This window comes from Culex quinquefasciatus, chromosome 2 (assembly GCF_015732765.1).
Source record: "Culex quinquefasciatus strain JHB chromosome 2, VPISU_Cqui_1.0_pri_paternal, whole genome shotgun sequence".
Classification (NCBI taxonomy): Eukaryota; Metazoa; Arthropoda; class Insecta; order Diptera; family Culicidae; genus Culex; species Culex quinquefasciatus.
The window spans coordinates 189636229-189658230 of NC_051862.1; the positions used below are offsets into that span (position 1 = coordinate 189636229).

Genomic DNA, 22002 nt, shown 5'->3' on the forward strand with positions numbered 1-22002 from the left:
CCCCCGAGGAACCATTGAAATGGCTAATATTATATTATAGAGCAAAGCCCATCAATGTGGGTATCAAATGCTTCATTTTGTTAGAACATTTCAAAAATGGTTTTTCAATATAATTGTCTGGTCACTGGCCAATCCGGAACCGGTTCCAGTTATCCCTTGGGTAACCTGTGAATTGGCCAGTATCGGCCAAAATTATATCAGAGCAAAACCCCTCAATTTGGGTATCAAAATTCTTCATTTTGTCGTAACATTTCAAAAAAGGTCTTCAAAAAAATTCCCGGCGCTGCCTACTCTAGAACCAGTTCTGGGTTTCCCCCGGAGAACTTTCAAAATAGTCAATATCATATTAGGGCAAAATCCATCAATATTGGTATCAAAATTCTTCTTTTTGTCAGAACATTTCAATAATGGTCTTCTAATATATTTTTTGGCCTCTGGCCACTCCAGTCCCGGATTTCCCCCGAGGAACCTATGAAGTGGCAAAAATAATAATATGATATTATCTGAACAATGCCCATCAATAAAAAAATCAAATTACTCGCTCTACAGAATTGCTTTGGCGTTCTCAATTGCGAGATTCCTACCCGAAACTAGGTGGTCCGATGGTTTGAAACGGTGAGACAATCCAAACCTCTTTTTATACCTGAGCTCCCATGCACCCCGGGATTCGAACTGACGATCTTTGTATTGTGAGTCCAACTGCCTACCAGCGACTCCATCAGGACAGGACCCAGGGAGACGACTCATACACCTGGACTGAGCTAACGACCTAACCTTTAAGTTAAACTGGAGCCAACATTTACTTCCTCGTCCGACGGAAGGCGTGATCAGACAAATCTCGTCTCGAAAAATGCCACCGGGGCCGACTGGGACCGAACCCAGGCCAATTGGGATGAGACGCAACCACGCTTATCATTACACCACCGAACCCGGCTAGCACGAAGCCCATCAGTATAGATATCAAACATTTTCCATTTGTCAGATCATTTTACAAATTGCTTTCCAATATATTTTTCTGCCGGTTATTTCCCGAAGACCTATGATATGGCCATAACAAAGCAAAGCAAAGCTCTTCAATACGGGTATCATTTTTTTTTCCTTTTCAGTAACATTTCTTGTAAAGTATTCGTATAAATAGTGGCCAGAAACCCCCATATTGATTAGAACATTACAAAAAAATAAAAGCTTCTCAAAAGAGGATTTAGAAAGAAATAAATATAACTCAATAAGAAAAGAGCAAGCATCAAAAGGTTTGAAAATTAATTTTAAGCAAGACTGGATAATTTTTGAGATTTTTTATCTTGTTATAAAACGAGGTAAAAAAAAGTCTTGGATAATATTTTTCTAAGATATGCTACCTCTGTTAAAAACCGCTTAGTAATTGAAAATTTTGTTGATGCAAAAGAATCTTTTCTTTAATTACAATTTGAATTACATATGACAGAATCTCGATCAGTTTGTTATTGTTAATTTTTCTTTCTTACTTTTGGTAACCACTTAGTAACAACACAGAAAAAAAACGATGGTAATATTCATCAGACACATTCTCCGGCAACACCTTGGGATGAAATTTTGAAAAGCGTGTATGAGCTATTTGGATATTTTTCCTCGATTCTAGACTACTTGAAGCTTCAAAAATCATGGTTTTCATTAAATGATCATTTGAATATCATTTTGTACAAGTTGGTTAGGTTATGCATCAATTCGTGATAAAATCATCGTTTTAAAACATTTTTCTAAAAACTCCTGGTTTTCAGCGAAATAAAATCCAAAAAATATTCTTTTGATTGCATTTTGTAGGTTTTTAGTTGTACTAAACGGAAATGTCATGGGTTTGCAGTTTATCTTAAGTTAAGTATTTTTTCAAACTAGTGTAACTTTACCATTTTATTGCGTTGCAACGTCACGAAAAAGGGACATTTGTTTATGTCAACAAAAAACTAAACATTCAATCATTTTGATATTTCGGATGCTCTTTGTACTTAGAAAGAGCTTTCAAATGCAATCTAGAGCGACTTAATTGGTTGTCTAGATCCAAAGTTACAACAGGTTTAAGTTTGCGTTGCAACGTCACGAAATTTTAAATCATATTGGTCACATGGCAAAAAGGGTGTATGCGTAGTTGGTTGTTGAAGATAAAAGGGTATTAAATATTATATATTTGTTATATAATGTTTCCGAGCATATTTACAGAAGAATTGTACATGGGTCATTCACAAATTCCGTCATTTAAGTTTGATGCAACTCGAAAAAAAAGTATTTTATGAAACTTGTTGAACAAATCAAAATAGACCGATGTTCACAAGGGGAAAAAAATCTAAAACTTTCAAAAAAGTAATCACGTGGTTACTGGATTGCCCCTTTATGATAAACTGATTTACGTGAGGGTTCATTCTAATACAACGCAATGATTTTTTTTTATCCCACACCCTTATGTAAGTCAAATTACAGTGAAATTCATTAAACAATAAAAATCACGTGATTCGATTGTTTTTTTCACAAACTTTTGTCACTCTGTTGTTGGACGAACCCTTACTTAAATAAGTTGTATGCAACAAATGTTCACAATTAAAAATGTTATGTTGCGCAGTTAAACAGTTATATTATTTCCTCAAATTTAATTTAAAAAGCACAAAAGTCAACAAAATAAGTTACGTTGTTTGCAGATCACCCCTTAGGGGCCATGAACAAACGATATGGGCACTTTATTTATAAATTCAAAATAAGCTCTCCTTAAAACTTGAAGCTCCTCACCTCCCTTCTAAAACTTCCACGTGTTTTGTAAGTTGCCCAAAACCATTAAAATATTAAGGGAACTAATCACTTTTTGATTTTTGATTGATTCACAAATAAACTTGTTATGTGGATAAGTTACGCAAAAGAATGTTTAAAATAATTGAACTCAAACATTTCAATCGAGAAACCGTTTTGAAATCTCTTGCTTTGTAAGAAGTATCCCCAGTAAATTATAGAAACAATTTGATTTATATATTGTAATGATAAAAATCAAAATTCAATTACTTTACTATGTTTTTTAAGAGATTTTTTTTAACAAATGGTTCTAACGTCACCTTCAGTCAACTTTTGCTTTTGTTTTCTTAAAAAGTATATGAAATAATGTAGGTTGGTTTGAAATGTATACATACACGTTTTTCAAATCAACTAATATGTTTGTATTGTTCCCAATAAACTTTTGAAACAGTTTGTTCTAAATATTGGTAATGTAATAATTGTTAAACCAATAACTTGTAAACAATTGATTCTATAAATTGACCAAGTAACAAGCCCAAACCGCGCTTGAAGTGCAATTAAAAAAAACATATTGACAGCAAAATAATTGTCAAATTAAATTCTGCTTGCAATATATCTCCGGCAAACCATTGAAACAATTACTACAAAATAGTGACGGAAATTGGTTTCTCTCCGTTTTCTATTAAAACAATTGAATTCAATTAACTTATATTAAAAGAAAAAATTGTTTTAATCATTTATGACATGAAAAGTACTCTCTGAAAACTATTAAAAAAATTACAAATTATTCGAACAAAATATTTTTGGAAAAAACTCATTTTTTTTAATATTACCAAGGATTTTTTTTTCGTTTGTGGCATGACAAATAAATTTTGAAAATTATTAAAACAACTGGTTCAACAAATTTATGCAAAAAAAAAAAAACAATCTTCATATAAATTTATCTTTGTAAAGTGGAGCTTCGCAGACTAAAAGAAATAAAAAAAATATGAAAATTGAAATTACAAGCCAAGGTTTCAACATTTGGATAAAAAAAAGTGTTTTTGGATGAAAAAAGTGCGAGAAATGCATTTAAACTGGTTTTCAGTTGATTAAACTTTAATTTTATTAAAAATTAGAAGTTTTTCGAAAAAATATTTTTCTGCCCCCTGATTATTCAGGCCAACTTTGAAGAAAGGGGGATGGGGCGACATAAACTTTGAAAAATATTTGCAAAGGCCTTATGGAATGGCAAATAAATTTTGCAAATGATTGAAACAACTGGTTCCACAAATTTATGCAAAAAAAAAAAAAAAACAAAGACAATCTTTATATAAATTACAGGGTAGTTACAATTTTCCCAAAATCAAATCCGCGAAAACCGCGCCGAGCTTTTTCAAATCCGCGAAATCCACGCCATACATTTTTTCGCGAAATTTCAAAACAATTCAGGGTTTTTTTAAATACCCATTAACTCAAAAAAAATCAAACCATCCACATTAACGACCCCCGGGTCTTTTGTGGTCTCTATTGCAAGTTTCTGCTCGAACCTAGGAGTCCGAAAGCTTGAATGGACCGACATTTTACTTCCTCATCCGATGGAAGGTTGCAGCAGATGGGAATCGAACCCAGAATAATCCGCTTAGTACCCATTAACTATAAGATACAAAAGAAAAACTTTTATCAAACAAGTTAGAAAAAGTATTTCTTAATTGTTCCATTTTTAAGAACTATTTCAAAAATCTTTATAAATTATGTTTCACCAACAGAAACTGAAATTTGTGAAATAGATTTGGGGTTTACATAGAATACTGCAAAAAAAACAAAGTTCTTCAAAAATCATAAGAAAAAATCTATTCGACTATATTAAACTGCAGTGCAATTAAATTTCATACCAAAAATCAAGAAATAAACATTCGGTATATAAAATGAATATTTGGGTGAATCAAACTTTTTTTTATTCTTATATATTTTATTTTTAATTAAAATTCCATCTTGCATTTAACTTGCCAGCAATGATAATACTGGAGGTTAAAAAAAAATTCTGGAGGTTAATTCTACATCATAATTTGAAACGTATTGTTAATACTTTCAAATTCTATTTTTTACAAATTAGCTTAACCAGCTCTCAATGGAAAAAATAATATCGCTAGTGATTTACGCGCAAATGAAAGCAAATCATGTAAATGCTCAAAAATCAGAACATATTAAAAATCAAAAAAAAAAAATGCCTGACATAAATAAATGAATACCGCCTAACAGCGGTGACATTATTAATATTTCGCATACAAATATTTTTCAATTGGTTAAGTTTGTCTTAACATTCATATTTAAAAAAAAAAATGCACTGAGTTGGTCAGTAATGTTTTTTCCAAAAAGTTTATTTATGATTTAAACTAACAGAGATTCCTAAAAAAAATCAGATTGAAATTGTGTAAAATAAATAACGTCAAATTGTTTTTTTCACTTTTGAAAAACGAAAATCAATTTGTATCTTTGGACATTTTGTTTTAACTTTAAATATAATTGATTTAAAATTGAGTTTCAGAATGTTAAAATTTAGCTGAAATTTTATCTGATAAAAGATTTTTTGATTATCGCCTATTGCTATTTAAACAATTTTTTAAGCATATATCGAAACTTTTAACTTAAACAGTTGTTCTCCTGAAAACGCATAGAAACACACATGTATTGAAATTTAAAAAAACAAAATGTCACAAAGAATTCGAAAATGTAGTCTGCTTTCTGGTTCAATCTGATTTTAATTTCAAATATAATCATAATCCTTTTATTCAATTCGAATAAGCTTGGAAAGACTTGACTTCCATTACTATTATTAAAAAAAACTATTTACTTACTATTACTATTTTATCAAATTTAAATAATTTTTATTTATGACATATTTTTTCAAAAAAAAATTAATAATTAATTAGAATTATCCATTTTATGGCTGGAATCAGAGTGAGTTCATTTTAAATAACTATTTTTGAATAATAAATACACATTATGTCCAAAATCAAAATAAAATTTTCAAGATCGCTTCAGAAGGTTCGATTAAAATCAGTTTATTTTATATATCTTTCAAATAAAAAAAATAGTCAGTTCATTTTAATAATCGGTAGAATTCTAAAAAATTAAAACATATTTAATTTTCCTGGAAGGCCGACAAATTGCAAAACCAAGTGCAAGTTGTTCCTTTTAGCGGGATGTCAAACAAAATATTCAGTTAGGCCGTTGCAAATATTTTTCAAAGTTTATGTCCCCCCCCCCTTCAAAATTGGTCCGAAAAATCAGGGGGCAAAAAAAATATCAAAATTTCAATGGAAATAGAAGTCTAATCAACTGAGAACAATCCAAAATGCCTTTTTCTGCATTGATAATCATATTTAACATGTTTGGACGCATTTAAAAATATTTTAAAGTTTAATCAGAACAAAGTTTGTTGATTCAATTTTTTTCACAACCAACAACCAGCCTTTAGCAAAAATTGAAAAAAAAGTTTATGAGAGCTGTAAAGATTTGACTTTGTTGTAGACTTAAAATTTTGTTTATAATTTTTATGTAATTGTTCATTTTGCTTTTTACCAAAGATTTTTTTAATTTAGTTTGAGCCAAATAAGATTAAGTCGAATAAGATACACAAAAAAATTAGATGCATTATTAAGATAATTTTTCATGAACATTGATTATAATTTTCAAATAACATTTTTGAAGCGATTTGTCAAATATTTAATAACACATGAGCAATTCTCTACGAAATCGGTATTTTTTCTTCAATTTTTATTTTTGTATTTTTTAATCCAATTGAAACTTTTTTGGTGCCTTCGGTATGCCCGAAGAAGCCATTTTGCATCATTAGTTTGTCCATATAATTTTCCATACAAATTTGGCAGCTGTCCATACAAAAATGGTGTATGAAAATTCAAAAATCTGTTTCTTCTGAAGGAATTTTTTGATCGATTTGGTGTCTTCGGCAAAGTTGTAGGTATGGATACTAGGATGTAACAAAAATGACTTTTTGGCGGGCATTCAGGGGTTTGTTCTGGTGGGCATACTGAGCCTAAATCCCAAATATGAGCTTGATTGGACGTAACAGGAGCTGGCGCTCTGCCCTTCAATTTTAAATGGGATTTAACACGTAAAAAAAGATTTTTTTCAAAAATGTCACTTTTTGAGGCATTTTGGCCACCAATGCGTTTACCAAAAACATCACTGGCGTGTAGGCCAGATCCTTGCGCATCTTTTGGTTTATATAACATTGAAGTTTGGAGCATCCTGGAGCTCGGTACAGACCTTCAAAGTTTGGCATATTTTCGAAAAATCGGTCCCAGCAAAATCAAATGGCGTTTCGGGCGTCGCGAGGTGCGACGCATATCTTTTTTGCCGGGCCGATTTTTCGAAAAAATGCCAAACTTTGAAGGTCTGTACCGAGCTCCAGGATGCTCCAAACTTCAATGTTATATATACCAAAAGATGCGCAAGGATCTGGCCTACACGCCAGTGATGTTTTTGGTAAACGCATTGGTGGCCAAAATGCCTCAAAAAGTGATATTTTTGAAAAAATCTTTTTTTACGTGTTAAATCCCATTTAAAATTGAAGGGCGGAGCGCCAGCTCCTGTTACGTCCAATCAAGCTCATATTTGGGATTTAGGCTCAGTATGCCCACCAGAACAAACCCCTGAATGCCCGCCAAAAAGTCATTTTTGTTACACTCTAATGGATACGGACTACACTGGAAAAAAATGATACACGGTATGATATGTATGGTGATATGTTTTAGAGGACATCAAATGCCAACTTTTCAGAAATTTCCAGGTTGTGCAAAAAATCTTTGAGCGAGTTATGAATTTTTTAATCAATACTGTTTTTTTTTTTTCAAAAAATCGAAATATTGGTCGCAAAAATGTTTCAACTTAATTTTTCGATGTAAAATCAAATTTTCAATCAAAAAGAACTTTAGTAAAATTTTGATAAAGCGCACCGTTTTCAAGTTAAATTCATTTTTAGATAACTTTTTTGAAAATAGTCGAATTTTTTCATTTTTTAAAATTAATGCACATGTTTGCCTACTTTAAAAAAATATTTTTGAAAAGCTGAGAAAATTCTCTATATTTTGCTGTTTGAACTTTGTTGATCAGTGTTGAAAATCCGACGACAATGTTGATACGACGCTTAGTTGCTGAGATATTGCCATGCAGAAGTTCAAAAACAGGAAAATTGATGTTTTTTAAGTCTCACCCAAAAAATCCATCATTTTCTAATGTCGAGATCTCAGCAACTAATGGTCAGATTTTCAATGTTATGACATGAAATATTTGTAAAATTTTCCGATCTTTTCGAAAACAATATTTTCAAAACATTCAAGTCAAGACTAATATTTCAATGTCAAACTAATATTTATGTCGGCCACCATTGCTAGTACCAACCACTAGTGTCTTCCTTTTATCTACAAGGACTTTGCCGCCCTGGGCTCCTAAGTGCATGAAAGTATGGCACGGAGCGACGGCGCCATTCAATATTACGCCCTTTTAAAATGTTAGTCTTGGTTTAAAAATTTTGAAAATATTTTTTTCGAAAAGATCGGAAAATTTCACGAATGTTTCATATTTTAACATTGAAAATCGGACCATTAGTTGTTGAGATATCGACATTGAAAAATGGTGGCTTGTTTGTGTGAGACTTAGTATCAACAAAGTTTCAAAAGTGGGCAAAACACAGTAGTAACAGTATTGATTAAAAAATTCACAACTCGCTCAAAGATTTTTTACACAACTTGGAAATTTCTGAAAAGTTGGCATTTTATTTCCTCTTAAACATAAATAAAAAAAATAAAAATAGTGTTTTTTGCAAATTAAGTTTTAGTGATAAAAAGTTAAATAAAACGTCACAAAATTTTTTTTTACCGTGTATCATTTTTTTCAGTGTAGTCCATATCCATACTTACAACTTTGTCGAAGACACCAAATCGATCAAAAAAATCCTTCAAATGATACAGATTTTTGAATTTTCATACATCATTTTTGTATGGACAGCTGCCAAATTTGTATGGAAAATTATACTAATGATGCAAAATTGCTTTTTTGGGCATACCGAAGGTGCCAACAAAGTTTCAGCCTGATTAAAATATACAAAAAAAATCGAATGACCGAAATCTGAGAGAACTGCTCACATGACAAAAATTCTTGCAAAATTTTTAAAAAATATTTTTGAAATTGTCACAAGCACTCATTTCCAAGTCAAGACATGATTAGATTTTTTATATGAATTAAATTTAACAAAAAAATGATTGAAATCGCAAAATTCGCTAAATCTGCGAAAATTGCGAAAGTGTAACCACCCTGAAATTAATCTTTGGAAAGAAGCTCCAGGCAGACTATTGAAACAATTAGTTCAACATCTTGAAAAAAACAACTATTCTCAAATCACTTACTGTGTGACAAACATTCTCAGTCAACTATTGAAGCAAATTGTTGAATGTATTCCTGAAGATTTTTTTTTAAATCATTTTCTGTGTGGAAGGTACTCGTAGTCACCTATTGAAATAATTGTTTTTTACATATTACCAAGAATTTTTTTATCGTTTATAGCATGAACAATTTTTATGCTAATTATTGAAACAATTGGTTCCATATATTCATGAAAAAAAATCTTCATATATTTTAATCTGTGGAATGAAACTCCGGCAGAATAATGAATAAAAATGGTTCAACATCTTGACGAAAAACAATTCTCAAATTACATAATGCGTGGAAATGTCTCTCAGATCACTACTCGAACAATTGATTCCACATATTTACGAAGAAATAATTCTCTAATCTGTTATGGCATGTACAGAACTCTAGGAACTATACTGCCGCTCTAATCTAGTCCGTTCCATATGTAAAAACAGCAAGCCGAGAAAAACGCAAGACAAATTTGTCCCGCACATAAGGCTACGTGTTAGGATTTACGAAAAAATGAAATTTACAAGTTTCTCTGGAATAAACTAAGTAATTTTATAGGTTTTTCTGATAGTTCACATGATTTTTAATCAAACTGCAACATTAACTCAAAATTGACGAAATTACATATGGGACGGACTCGATTTGAGCGGCAGTATAGAAACAATTGATTCAGAATATTCGCGAATTGAGCTAGGGACCATCCATAAACCACGTTTTTTTAATCTCAACCTCACCCCCATCCCCCCCCCCCTTCGTGGGCAATCGTCCATACAAAAAAAATCTTTTTAAATGGAGCGGGGACAATCGCAAAAACACCACAACCGACCCCCAAGTACCCACGTGGTTTATGGATGGTCCCCTGTTCAATATAAATCAATAATAATTATGGCAAGTGCACATGCACTCACGCCACGCGGTTCTACATGTTCTTCAACATCACAAGCAAGGCAAATCATATTTTACTGAGTCCCGCTATTTCTCCCTTTTCGTTCTTCCATCCGTCTCAAGGTCATCGCGTGTGTTGATTGATTGCTGCTGTTGGGCGCGTTTTTTTCCAAAACATTTTCAAAACTCGAAATCCAGCTCATTTATTTTTCACAGAAAGTATCGATGTTATGGTATCATTTTACTCGTAAGAAAATTTGCTACAACCTTGCAAGATTCCTTTAGGCGATAAGTCGAATTTTACGGGAGTTATCCTGGGTGGAAGAAAAAATTTTCGATTTTTTTAAGCGTACCGCATTTTTATTGTCCGAAATCCAGCTACACATAAAATCAATAAAACTTCAATGTTCTATAGTGTTTCGGAAAGCTGAGAATCTCCTCTATTGCACTACAAGATTAGTTTTTCAAAATAATTAAAAACCGATTTTTGCCAGAGCTGAGAAAATAAAAAAAACTGGAAATCCGATCCAGCGGAGACCACTTCCCCTTAAGATATGCTTTAAATTGTGATATTATTGTTCACAACGATAAAAATTATTTTTCTGATTACAATGACCTTTTGCATTGTAATCAGAAATATAAGCTTTATCGTTGTGATCAATAAGGGCTTCTCTGCTTCATGTTCAATTAATTTACCGTATACCGAATATGAGCTCTTTGGCCCTGAGACCATCAAATCAGCAAACAATGTTTTCAATTGATCTATAAGTGTATTCGGCTATGTTTTTAAAATGTAGAGTATTTTCCATTAAAAGCAAGGGAAAGTTAATCAGATTTCGTTTGAAACGCGACGACTGACGATCTAAAGTTGGTTCAACCGTTCCGGAGAAAATGTGATATTTGCAAAAATCTACAGAAATCTCAATTTTTTAGACCACTCTGTTTCGGAAACAACCACCCTAGGAACTCACATGCCAAATTTGAGCTAGACCCTACTGGTTTGAAGTGGAATCGCTTTATATTTTGGAATAATATCTAATTTGTTTGATTACATTGATTTTTAACAAAAAAGTTGTCAATAAGAAAAAATAATTACAGTACACCCCTCGTGGGCAAATGTCCATACAAAAAATATTGCGACTGGCGGTCAAGCATCAACCATTTGAGCATTTTAAACAAATTTGGACTCCAGTTCGTTTTCAGCAATAAAATATTCGTGTGTTAAAAACACTTAAGAAATTGTAAAACGTAGCAATTAAAAAAAAACTATGAATGATCTGGTAATCATGATCTATTTTCTTTTTTGCTCACTCTTTTGTGGTCTTTTACACATTTTTATACAACTTTAACCAATATTTCTGAAGGCTATCATACAATATTTCATAGTCATTGTTCGTGGTTGTTGTCGAGTTTAATATTGTACTTCCATATACAGCAATTCCCCACGAAAACAGCATGATTTGAAAAAAAGTTTTCCGATCGAGCTCAATTTTTTTCTGAGAGATCCTTGGCCGAAATAATTAGACCCGTATTTTTTTGTTTGGCCATTAGGGTGACCTACGCCGTGTTAGGGTGGTTCGAAAAATGGCAATTTTCGTCGATTTTCGCAAAAACCACTTTTTTCATGACCTATATAAGTTAGGGTACCAAAACATTCGTAATTAAAAGATGCAACTATTGGTACCCTAACATGTATAGGTCATCGCTGAAATTTTAAAGTTATCGCAGTTTTAGTGAATAAAGTCGTTTTTTTCCCGTTTTCGTCATTTTCCCATTTTTGAGCGTGGCGCGTCGAAAAATCCAGTTTTTATTTTCAAAAAATCGTATCTCAGAGTATCGATGACAAACTAATCACCTTTCTTTTGCGTCTAGGACAGCTAAAATCGGATGAAATGGCGCGGAGATAGGATTTTTTGAAAAAAGGGGTTTTTGCGAAAATCGACGAAAATTGCCATTTTTCAAACCACCCTAACACGGCGTAGGTCACCCTAATGGCCAAACAAAAAATACGGGTCTAATTATTTCGGCCAAGGATCCCCCAGAAAAAAATTGAGCTCGATTGGAGAACTTTTTTTTCGAATCATGCTGTTTTCGTGGGGAATTGCTGTATAATCTTAACCCTCTACTGCCCCAATTTTTTTGACCTAATTTTTCACGTTTTTAAAGTCACTTTTTCAATTTTTTGCTTGTTTTTCACATTTTCTGCTATCAAAAGGCACCATTATCATTTAAATTCGTAGAGACATAGTCTGGGACACTAGAAAAATTACTGCATACTTCTTTTTACTTAAAATATAGGAAATGATAGTGAAAAACACAGCCAAAGTTGACCCCTAAAAAAATACATTTTTAAAAAGATTGGAAAAATTACATCAAACAAGTAAAACTTTCAACCCATAAATTTTCTTAAATTTTAACAGTTCTTCTTTCCAATGCTTTTTAAAGATCAAAAATTGGTTGATAAATGGATTTCCAGTGCTTTTTAAAGATCAAAAATTGGTTGATAAATGGATTTTTGGTGATTTTTTAATTCGAAGCCCGTCTTAAGGCGGGGTTTTGTTATAGAGGGTTAAGTTATCAGTCGTTTGACATTTCTTCGTTTATCTCATTTGTTTTCTACTATCTCATTTGTCAATCTGAGACTTGACTGGAGCTTACCAAAACCCTAAAGCAGGATTAGCGCAGATTACAAGCTAACCCGAAAACCGTTAACACAGCACATTTGCTCCTTTATTTCGGTTAGTTACAAATCCCCCCACGGTCGTCGTCCGGATATGGCTAATTTCAACAGCTTATTTTCATAAAAGATAAACGGCTTGCCTCCAAAAGAAATTACGACGATGGGGCGATGTCGGTAGAATTTAATTTCCGCGCACTTGGCCCATTTATGCTGATGATATGAATATGTCCCAGAATCTGCCCAGAACGTTTTTTTTTTTTTGAAAATCCGACAGCACACAAACACATGCGTGTCGATTGTTGTTTTGTCGCGTCAAAACGGCAGCATATATCACACACAGCCACACACGCACACACACACACACACACACACACTTCTGGTGGAAGGGGGAAAAAAGTGGCCAATTCTAAAAAACCCAACCCATGCTAATAAATCTCGTCGTCCGAGCGTTTGTGCTGGTAGCCGATTGCGTTGGTTGTGTGTTTCGTGGCCTGCCTGCCGCCGCCAGTCGCAATAAAAACAATTTTAGACTGGTGTCGCAGCAAACCCAAAACATCATCGAAATATTTCTCGGCTCAGATCAATCGTGGCCCCTGCTGATGGTGGTGGTGGTGGTGGTGTTGGTGCCCCAAATAGTGTCCATCCGTGGAAGCTATCGGGCCAAATGTCAGAATCGAAGTATCGAACGATTTTTGTGATTTAAAAGTGGCTACGGAGACGTTTTTATGACCGGTAGCCGGATGCTTTCAAAAGTGGTCAAAATTGGCTGAGAATTGCCTTCACGCGCAGCTTTGGAAATTCGTCATCCAGCGGATTGGTTTGGAACGATTTTTTTTCTTTATACAACTTTAGTACAATAAAAGCTTGTTTTATAAACGAGCCATAGTTTTATACAACTTCGTTTACCTTCGCCACTCACTTTGCGAAAAAAACCTCCATATAACGCTCCTTCGCCTTGCGCCATCGTTGGTTTAATGTAAGTTTAGGCTGATTCAATATTGTAGTGTTGCAATCTTGTAGTCCAGTTCTCAATCTCACCCCCAGACCCCATGTCACCCCTGATGACTCTAGTATTCAAAATATTCTATTTTCTTTTTCTATTCTATCTTCAATTTTTTAAATTTTGATTTAAAACAACTGTTTTCCACAGTTATACAAATATGTACAATCACATCATCTTCACGGACTAAATATCAGTAAAAAGAGGGGCAAACATTGAACGAAAATTTCCAGGAGGAGGAGGCGGCAATCGACTTTAAGGCCGTAGTTGCCATCCAACGTGCCACGGAGTCTTCCAGTTTATATTGATTTCAGCTTAAAGAATTGCACAATATTATGAAATACGATATTTAAAACCAGGAATTCGTTAAAAAAAATTATCTTGAGCCACAATGCGCTTCCAAGCATGGTTATTGGCATGGTGAACACAATTTGTCTCACATTTTTTTTAAATTTTTGTGGTATCCCCAAATTTTACCGATAGAATAAATTGATTTCCTCAAATTAATAAAGAGGTAGGTTAACACTCAAACGCTCGGGTAGTCATTTGACCAATATTTTTTCTTAAAAATCTTAGAACTTTTGTAGAATTGGCCTAATTTGTTAATTGGTATTTGTCCCCCATCTGACAATTCAAAATATTAACAAATCTGGATCTTTTGCCACTGGAGGCTTCCAATTTCTTCAATTCTATCAAAAGTTATAAGGCAATGCAAATATTTTTCAAAGTTTTTGTCCCTCGACTCTGAAAGGAGCAAAAAAAAAAGAATATAAATGTTGGCATAACAAGCCATAGTCTCAACATTTGAATGCAAAAAGTGTTTTAAAATGCATTTTCCATAGTTGTTTTAAAATTATTAGTTTTCAAAAAATGTAACATTTGACGAAAACAAACATTTTAGCAAATAAAAAAACTTTTTGCGATACTAAAAATCGAAAATTTTCAAAAATTAAAAGGATTTTTAAATCAACCCAAACATGCAAAAAAATGATTCTTAACGAAGGGGAATGGATTTTAAATTGATTTCAGCTGATTGCACTTAAATTCCCATTGAAATTTTGGAGTTATGACAAAAACTTTAAATAAAATTTGCACCAGCCTAAGATTGTTAAGAAGACGGTCAAATGACTACCCGAGCGTTTAAGTGTTAAACAAAACACAATTTTTTGAAAGATCTGTTTTTTGCAAAATGTAGCTAAATTTAAAAAAAAAACTGCCGTATGTTTTTGAAAGAAGAGGTATGAGTGGTAAAGTTACATTAATAGATTATTGACAAGGTGAATATTGCTGTTTTGGATAAAATTACTTCATAAATGTGGGGAAGGCATTAATTGAGTTGGCTTGAAAAGTTCCTTCCAAGCATAATAAAGATAATAAATCTAATAAACTTCAAATTATAGCACCAGCTCTAAATCATCACCGTTGATCTTTCAATGTTTTTACCGTTCCTTGGAACCAACACACAGCACGCCAACTTTGAAAGAAAAAATAAACACACACAGACCAAAACTTGTTTTGTCGAAAATGCGTTCACGTTGGTGTATTTTAGCACGCCACAAAACGTCAACATTAATAACATTAATTAACAGAAACGGTTAAAATGAGATCGACAAGCTCGGGCAGCTCGAAACAACCCGGGGAGACCTGATACTCACACCGTTGCCGACCTCCTACTTGAAGTAAAGTGGAGGGAAGTGTCCAGAAACGCGAGAGCGGCTAAAAACCAAACAGCAAAAGGGTTGTCGTGCGGCTTGGTGGAAATAGAAAACCCTGATTGGAAGGAAGAGAGAGGAGAGTCGACAATGGCTTTGAATCACGACATAGCTGGGGGGAGGTAAAGTTTTCCTGAATACACTTATAGACTCCGCCAATATTATTGGTGCAAAAGGGAGGAAGGTTCTCGTATCAAGATAAAACTGCTTAGGTTCAACTTTGCTAGGGACACCGGATAATAGGCAGCACTGATCAAAGTATTATAAATAGTCATAAAAGATTTTCAAAAAAATTTAAAACCTCTGAGGTTTTTTTATACCATTTGATTTGGACTCGGATATCTGAAAGACTATCAGAATTATACTATTTTTATTCCTAAATCTAGTTTGGCTTCTCATCACTAGCGTGCCCAGCTCTTTGAGGAATGTGGGGCTACTACTATGAACGTTTTGAAAAAATACGTCATTTGTGGACACCCCCTGACCAAATTTAGAACAAATTTCTGAGGATGGTGGGGCAGTTTCCCCACCCTGTGCACGCTAGTGCGTTCTCATAATGTAAATTATCAGGCTGTCCCAGTTCACCTCTTTATTATTTGAGTTTTAAGTATATTTTTCGCTATTCTTGTATTCTCGGCTTTTATTATTATTTTCAAAATCACCTTTAAAACTAATAAAATCGTACTCAGATTTAAAAAATATTTTTTCAATATATCAACAAGCATCACAAAATCTCTAAAACCTGAATATCGCAACACTAATGCCAAAAGTTTGTAGAAAGTTAAATATTTTTTCCTAAAATGCATGTCGATACTCGGTTGGCGATTTGAAATATCAAAAAAATATCAAGAAAAATAAGACAGTAATGGGCAAATTATAAATTTTAAATCGAAAAAAAAAACAGGGAAATCTATTTTATGACACATAAATCATATTCTTCCCGTATCATTGCTTCTAGCCACAAGCTATTTTGAAAACCAAGTCATTGACCGACATCCGGAAGCGTTGTTTCTTTTTCGCTAAAAAAGGTTATTTCCACTGGAGTCACATTCACCCAACGGGTTACAACCACAAATGTTATGACATTGAACACCGAAAATGTTCATTCTTGGCAGCAACAAAACTCAAAGCCCAACCGCGGCTTAAACACAGCAGGAGGAAGTGCAAATTTGTGAATGAAAACCTGCCGGTTTCGGACCACTCTACTTTTGGGCGTTGTTTACGTGCGTGAGACGATCGACGGTCAACGTTTTTCATTTGGATCGTCCGTCGAAAACGTAAATAAACGACGACCCCACGGAAATGAGCTGCGGCGCAAAACTTTCTCAGACTCTTCGCCTGAGACACGCGGGAGATTTTGTTATGGTTGGTTCCTTGGTTGGTTCTCAAGTCCGCACCACTTTATTCAAAACTTTGCACGGGATGGCCACGACGATACAAAGTCGGTGGGCCGTTGGTGGACCTTCGGACCTGCGAGACCATTGCAGCTTTTGGCGGACCTGTGATTCGGTGCGGTGTTCGCTCGATAACATGAATTATGAATGAGGGACGACGAGAGGGGGAGCTAATTAGGAATTCGAAAATTTATTGCCATCATCGAGCCTATTTTTATATTACCCAAGTAGAGAGATGTGGTCGCCGAGCAATTAGGAGCGCCATTTTGTGTAACACTTGTTGCGTATTAGATATATGCCGTATCAGATCCCGAAATAAATTTCATCAAAAATTCAACCAGCGATATCAAAGTGACTGAAACTATACTTAATGAAATAATCAGTTGAATTACGTCGTAAATCAGGTAATCACGATATTTCTCTCTCCCTTTTATCGTTTTCCAGAGAACCTTCTGCCCCGGTTCGCGTCCCGCAACCAGAACGATTCGATCGCAATCCAGGTGAGCCGCCGGTACACCCATCAAGTCATCTCCCGGATCTACAGCATATTCCTGCGTGAGATCCTCGGCTACCGGAACGTGAAGCTGGTCGACCTGTACGAGCGCATGCACGAAATCGAACGAGAACGTCTGTTTGTCACGCTGGAGAACCTTGTGTCGTGAGTATACTTGAATGTTTACTTCCCACTCTCGAGAGTAGTGCCGTTTTGTTACAACACTATATCGTCGTTGTCGTGCTATCTTGTCGCATGTGCATTTTGGTCCAAATTGTGTTAAGACCGCCACCTTTTGACTTTCATAGATCCCCAAAATTCGATTTTAATCCAGAGATATAAAAAACGGAAAAAAACTCCTTGCATTGTTGTCACTCATATTATTATATAAGCTTCAATCTTACCGTGCTTTCTCGACACACCCTGCGACAACAGGCCAAAGGGATTTCAGGTCAGAACGCGTTTGACACACGTATATGCAAAGAATAGTTACCGTCATCTGGGGCGAATCGGGACTACAGTCTGAATAGAGACAGTAGTAGTAAGAGCACTTAAAGGATTTAAATTTGGAAATGGATGTACACATTTTGTTGGTCTGAGTGTGTTCTATCCGAAACCAACGAGAAAAATCAAAATATTGTGCTCTAACATGATTAAAACTGCTGTCCCAATTCGCCCCATGTGTCCCAATTCACCCCAGTTGACGGTACATTGCGTGCTCTAGTTTTTGTTTATTGAAGGTCAATCCTCGAGGGTCAAACATAAAAACGCGGTTTTCTCGGAAAGTCAAAGAGCGATGTGCGACAAGATAGCACGACAACGTCGATATGGTGGATGGGGAGCACGTGCAGATATGGAGCAGTTTTTTTTTAAATATGTTGCTACAGGTGGTAAACACTTGGCAGAAATAACCGCCTGTTCGTTTTCCAAGTTGCGTTCAGTAGTCAGTTGTCAAACAATGGATCTAGAGGGTGACGAGCGGGAATTCCCGGGAAATCGACCATTTTTGAACGTCTCGATTCCCGGGAAATTCAGTCTAAACTCCCGGGAATTTTTTAACTTCTAAATATCGATGCAAAATTATATAAACTAATCAAAAAATTATTTGGAAAATTCTAAATTGCTTAGAACATTGGATGTTCAATGTTCAAGTTCGAATAGACCAATTTTTCTCTGATCTTCTTATGCAGAAAGTGTAAACTTTAAATTCCAAAAATTATAATTGGGAGAAGCCAAAAAAATTTGGACCCCAAAATTAACCATAAAGTATACTTAGCAGTTACACTCCTCAAATAAAATCTGTTTTTTTTTTAATATTATTTTTATTTATTACTTCTAAGATGGTACAGCTTTTTCAAAATAATTTCAGTTTTCACATCTCCCGACTATAGCAATCCTTATATTTTTTTCCCTTACTTGGTTAATTTCGCTGTATAAAGGTAATTTCCTTTTTTGACGTCCATAAGTCATTTTGTGTTTCACGGCAACCTCAATATTAAATTATATTTTGGTAAAAAAAACTCTGGCAATCTTTAAAAGTTATTTTCCGCCAATTGGGAACATTCGGGGTTTCCTGATAACTAACCTGAAATAAAAAAGTATAGAAATTGAAATTACGTGCCATGGTTTCAACATTTCATTCAAAAAAGTATTTTAAAATGCATTATATACCTGCCCAGTTGTTTTTCCATCATTAGTTCCCAAAATTTATAAGTATTGAGGAAAATTTTATTTTTTCGAAAAATATTTTTTTTGCTGTCCTATACATTGGAATTTCATAAAAATTCTAAACATTTTTAAACAAGCCCAAACATGCTAAACATGATTATCAATGCAGAAAAATGCTTTTTAGATTGTTTTCAGTTGATTAGACTTATACTTTCATGGAAATTTTGAAGTTTCTTGGAAAAAAAATTTTACCCCTGATTTTCGGACCAATTTTAAAGGGGGTGACATAAACTTATCAAAATATTTGCAACGGCCTAAATTTATAGTAAAGAAAAAAACAAAAAAACAAAATCTGGAAAACCGTCACCCTGTAATTGGAACAATTAGAAGCACATGTTATTTAGAAAAATCATCATAACAATAGACAACAGACAATAGACAAAAGACAACAGAAAACCCTGGTTTCAAGGGTTTCAAAAGAACACAACTATTCAAACATAAATAACAGATTATTATTTACGTACGCTCAACAATTTTAAGATTTACGTCAATTCATAACACCTGGAAAAGTGCGTCAACAACTGGCGCCAGACTAGAAAAAAAAAAACAAATTGTCTAAGTTTCCCGAAACCAGAATAATCTGCCCCGACCCCTCTTCGATTTGCGTGAAACTTTGTCCTAAGGGGTTTTTTCCCTAATCACGAATCCGAGGTCCTTTTTTGATATCCCGTGATGGAATAGCGGTACGATCCCTTTTATTTATGAACATGGAGCAATTCCAGCCCAAAGCAGGAATTTTTTAGGTACTTTATTTCTCGACCCTTTCCGATTTCAATGAAACTTTGTAGACATGTTATCCTAGGCATATACATGCCATTTTTGTGTATATGGAGCCAGTTAAACTCGATAATGACATTTGAAAAGGGCGTAAGTGTTTTAAATATTTTTGTATTTCGTAATTTAAATATTGCTGTATCTCGAAGCCATTGCATGCTTTCCGAAAAAAACACTGCACTTTTTTTGATTTTTTTGATTTTTAAGTTTAAAAGTCAAATTTGAAAGTAAGCCCACGATTTTTTTTTCGTTCAATTTATTTGTGAAGATGTTACAAAAAAAAAAAATGAAAAATGCAGGATGGAGAAACTCACCTAAAAAAATACAAAAATCATTTACTGAAACTGTGTTTTTGAAAAGTGCTCTAAACGTCAAAATTTTCAAAAACCAAACTCGAGAGTCGATTTTACAGACAATTTTACATAAAAGGCTCTATATTGACTATTGTGCTAAGTCCAATCCTTGTGAATTTACAGGGGTTTTTTTTTAAATAAAAATGTTGAAAAAATAGGTTTTTTTTTATGGGTTTTGGCAATTTCTATATGACAGACTTAATTTTTCAGTCTCAAAAATATTTTTAACTGAAAAGCTCGTCCAATTTCCCATAAGTTTGTCTTTGACCACATTTCAATTGGATGTATGAGCTTACAGATTAAGCTGATCACATTGCTCATAACTGAAAACATAATATTTTTTCAGTGTAGTATAGTAACCAGGATAGTGAATTGACCGATTTTTGCGTGACATACTTTATGGATGAAGTCAAATTGGACGAGCTTTCCGGCAAAAATATTATTTAGTTAGACAAAGTCACTTTTTAGTTTGACTTTGACTAACCAACGGGGTACAAACTAAAACAGTGTCAAACGAAAAAGTGACCAACCATCGGGGGTTGATTGTAACCCAGAAGGGTATTTTTTTTAATTAAGAGCAACATTTTTGATTTTAAAATTTCGTGCTTTTTGTAATTTTATTTGCAATATTATGTTTTTATTTATCCATTACTAAGTGCTTCAGTTATCTTGTTTAAAGTGTAAAACAATGAAAATAAAAAATAAAAATAAAATATTTGAATTTGCATGCATCCAATCCCACTCCCAGACGCAATGACACCCCTTTGGACGGTAGTCTTAAATGACAACGGTTAACTAAGGTTAATTTTATGATTGAAATAAATCTATAAAATTATAGAATCACCTAATCATTAACGTTGTTTTGACTTCAAGTACATTTGAATTTATTATCAAATTGCAAAAAATATGAATAATATTTACAAAAAAAAATCCTCACTATAATCAAGTTGGCTGAAAAAAATACATCGAGGTTATGACATAGTCTTGTAACGTCATGATTCGAAATCCGGACACTTAGTAGCATATCATTTTTGTTATAGCTGGCAAAAAATCATGTAATAAGTTGGAAATGTAGAAATATCATCAGTTAGTTTCAAGAAAATGCATGCAAAATATGTCTTTTCAAACAATTTTTCATCAGAATTTCAAAATTAAGATGACTTGTTGTGCTTCGAATCCCGGATACTGATAAAAGCTGATTCGAAATCCGGACACTTTTGCTTCGAATTCCGGACACTCGATTTTAGTGATGAATCGCACAAATTTGGACTGAAATGTTAGTGAATGGCATTCTTTAGGTCTCAAATAAGCTGTTAACATCAAAACAATCGATAGTTTATATAAAAAAATGCTAGAATTTAAGGAAATCGAAACCATAAATTTCTGCTTTGCCTTCCCGGTGCTTCGAACGCCTATGAAATATTTCAAGTGAAATGTTTCGCATTTTTGGTAAACTTATAATTTTATTGTATTTAATTGTTTTGGCATTAACTACAGCGTTCAAAAAAACTTTAAATGAAAGTTGATGTTGGAGTTCATCAAATAACACAGTTTTGGCATTTATAATGCGAACTTATATTCAAATAATTGATAAAACAAAATGAAGTGTCCGGGTTTCGAAGCGTCCGGGAATTCGAATCATGACGTTATTCCAAACTATTTAAGGGTGCACAGCAACCAAAAATGTCGTTGTCTTCTTATTCCAAAATAGTAAATCATTACATAGACAGTAGTTTTGGGGACCGAAGATTACACTGATAATTCCCTTAGCTAAAAAAATATATAAGTATTAGTTTAGCTTAGCTGGGT

At 33.7% G+C, this 22002-nt stretch overlaps 1 protein-coding gene across 1 annotated transcript in view; it reads left to right on the forward strand.

Annotated features, from left to right (window-relative positions):
- Positions 1 to 22002, forward strand: part of LOC6044238 — a 75949-nt gene that overhangs the window by 35259 nt on the left and 18688 nt on the right. Inside the window, exon 3 of the mRNA XM_038253581.1 lies at positions 17290 to 17503. Coding sequence (XP_038109509.1) covers positions 17290 to 17503 — 214 coding nt within the window. The remainder of the gene's footprint in view (positions 1 to 17289; positions 17504 to 22002) is intronic.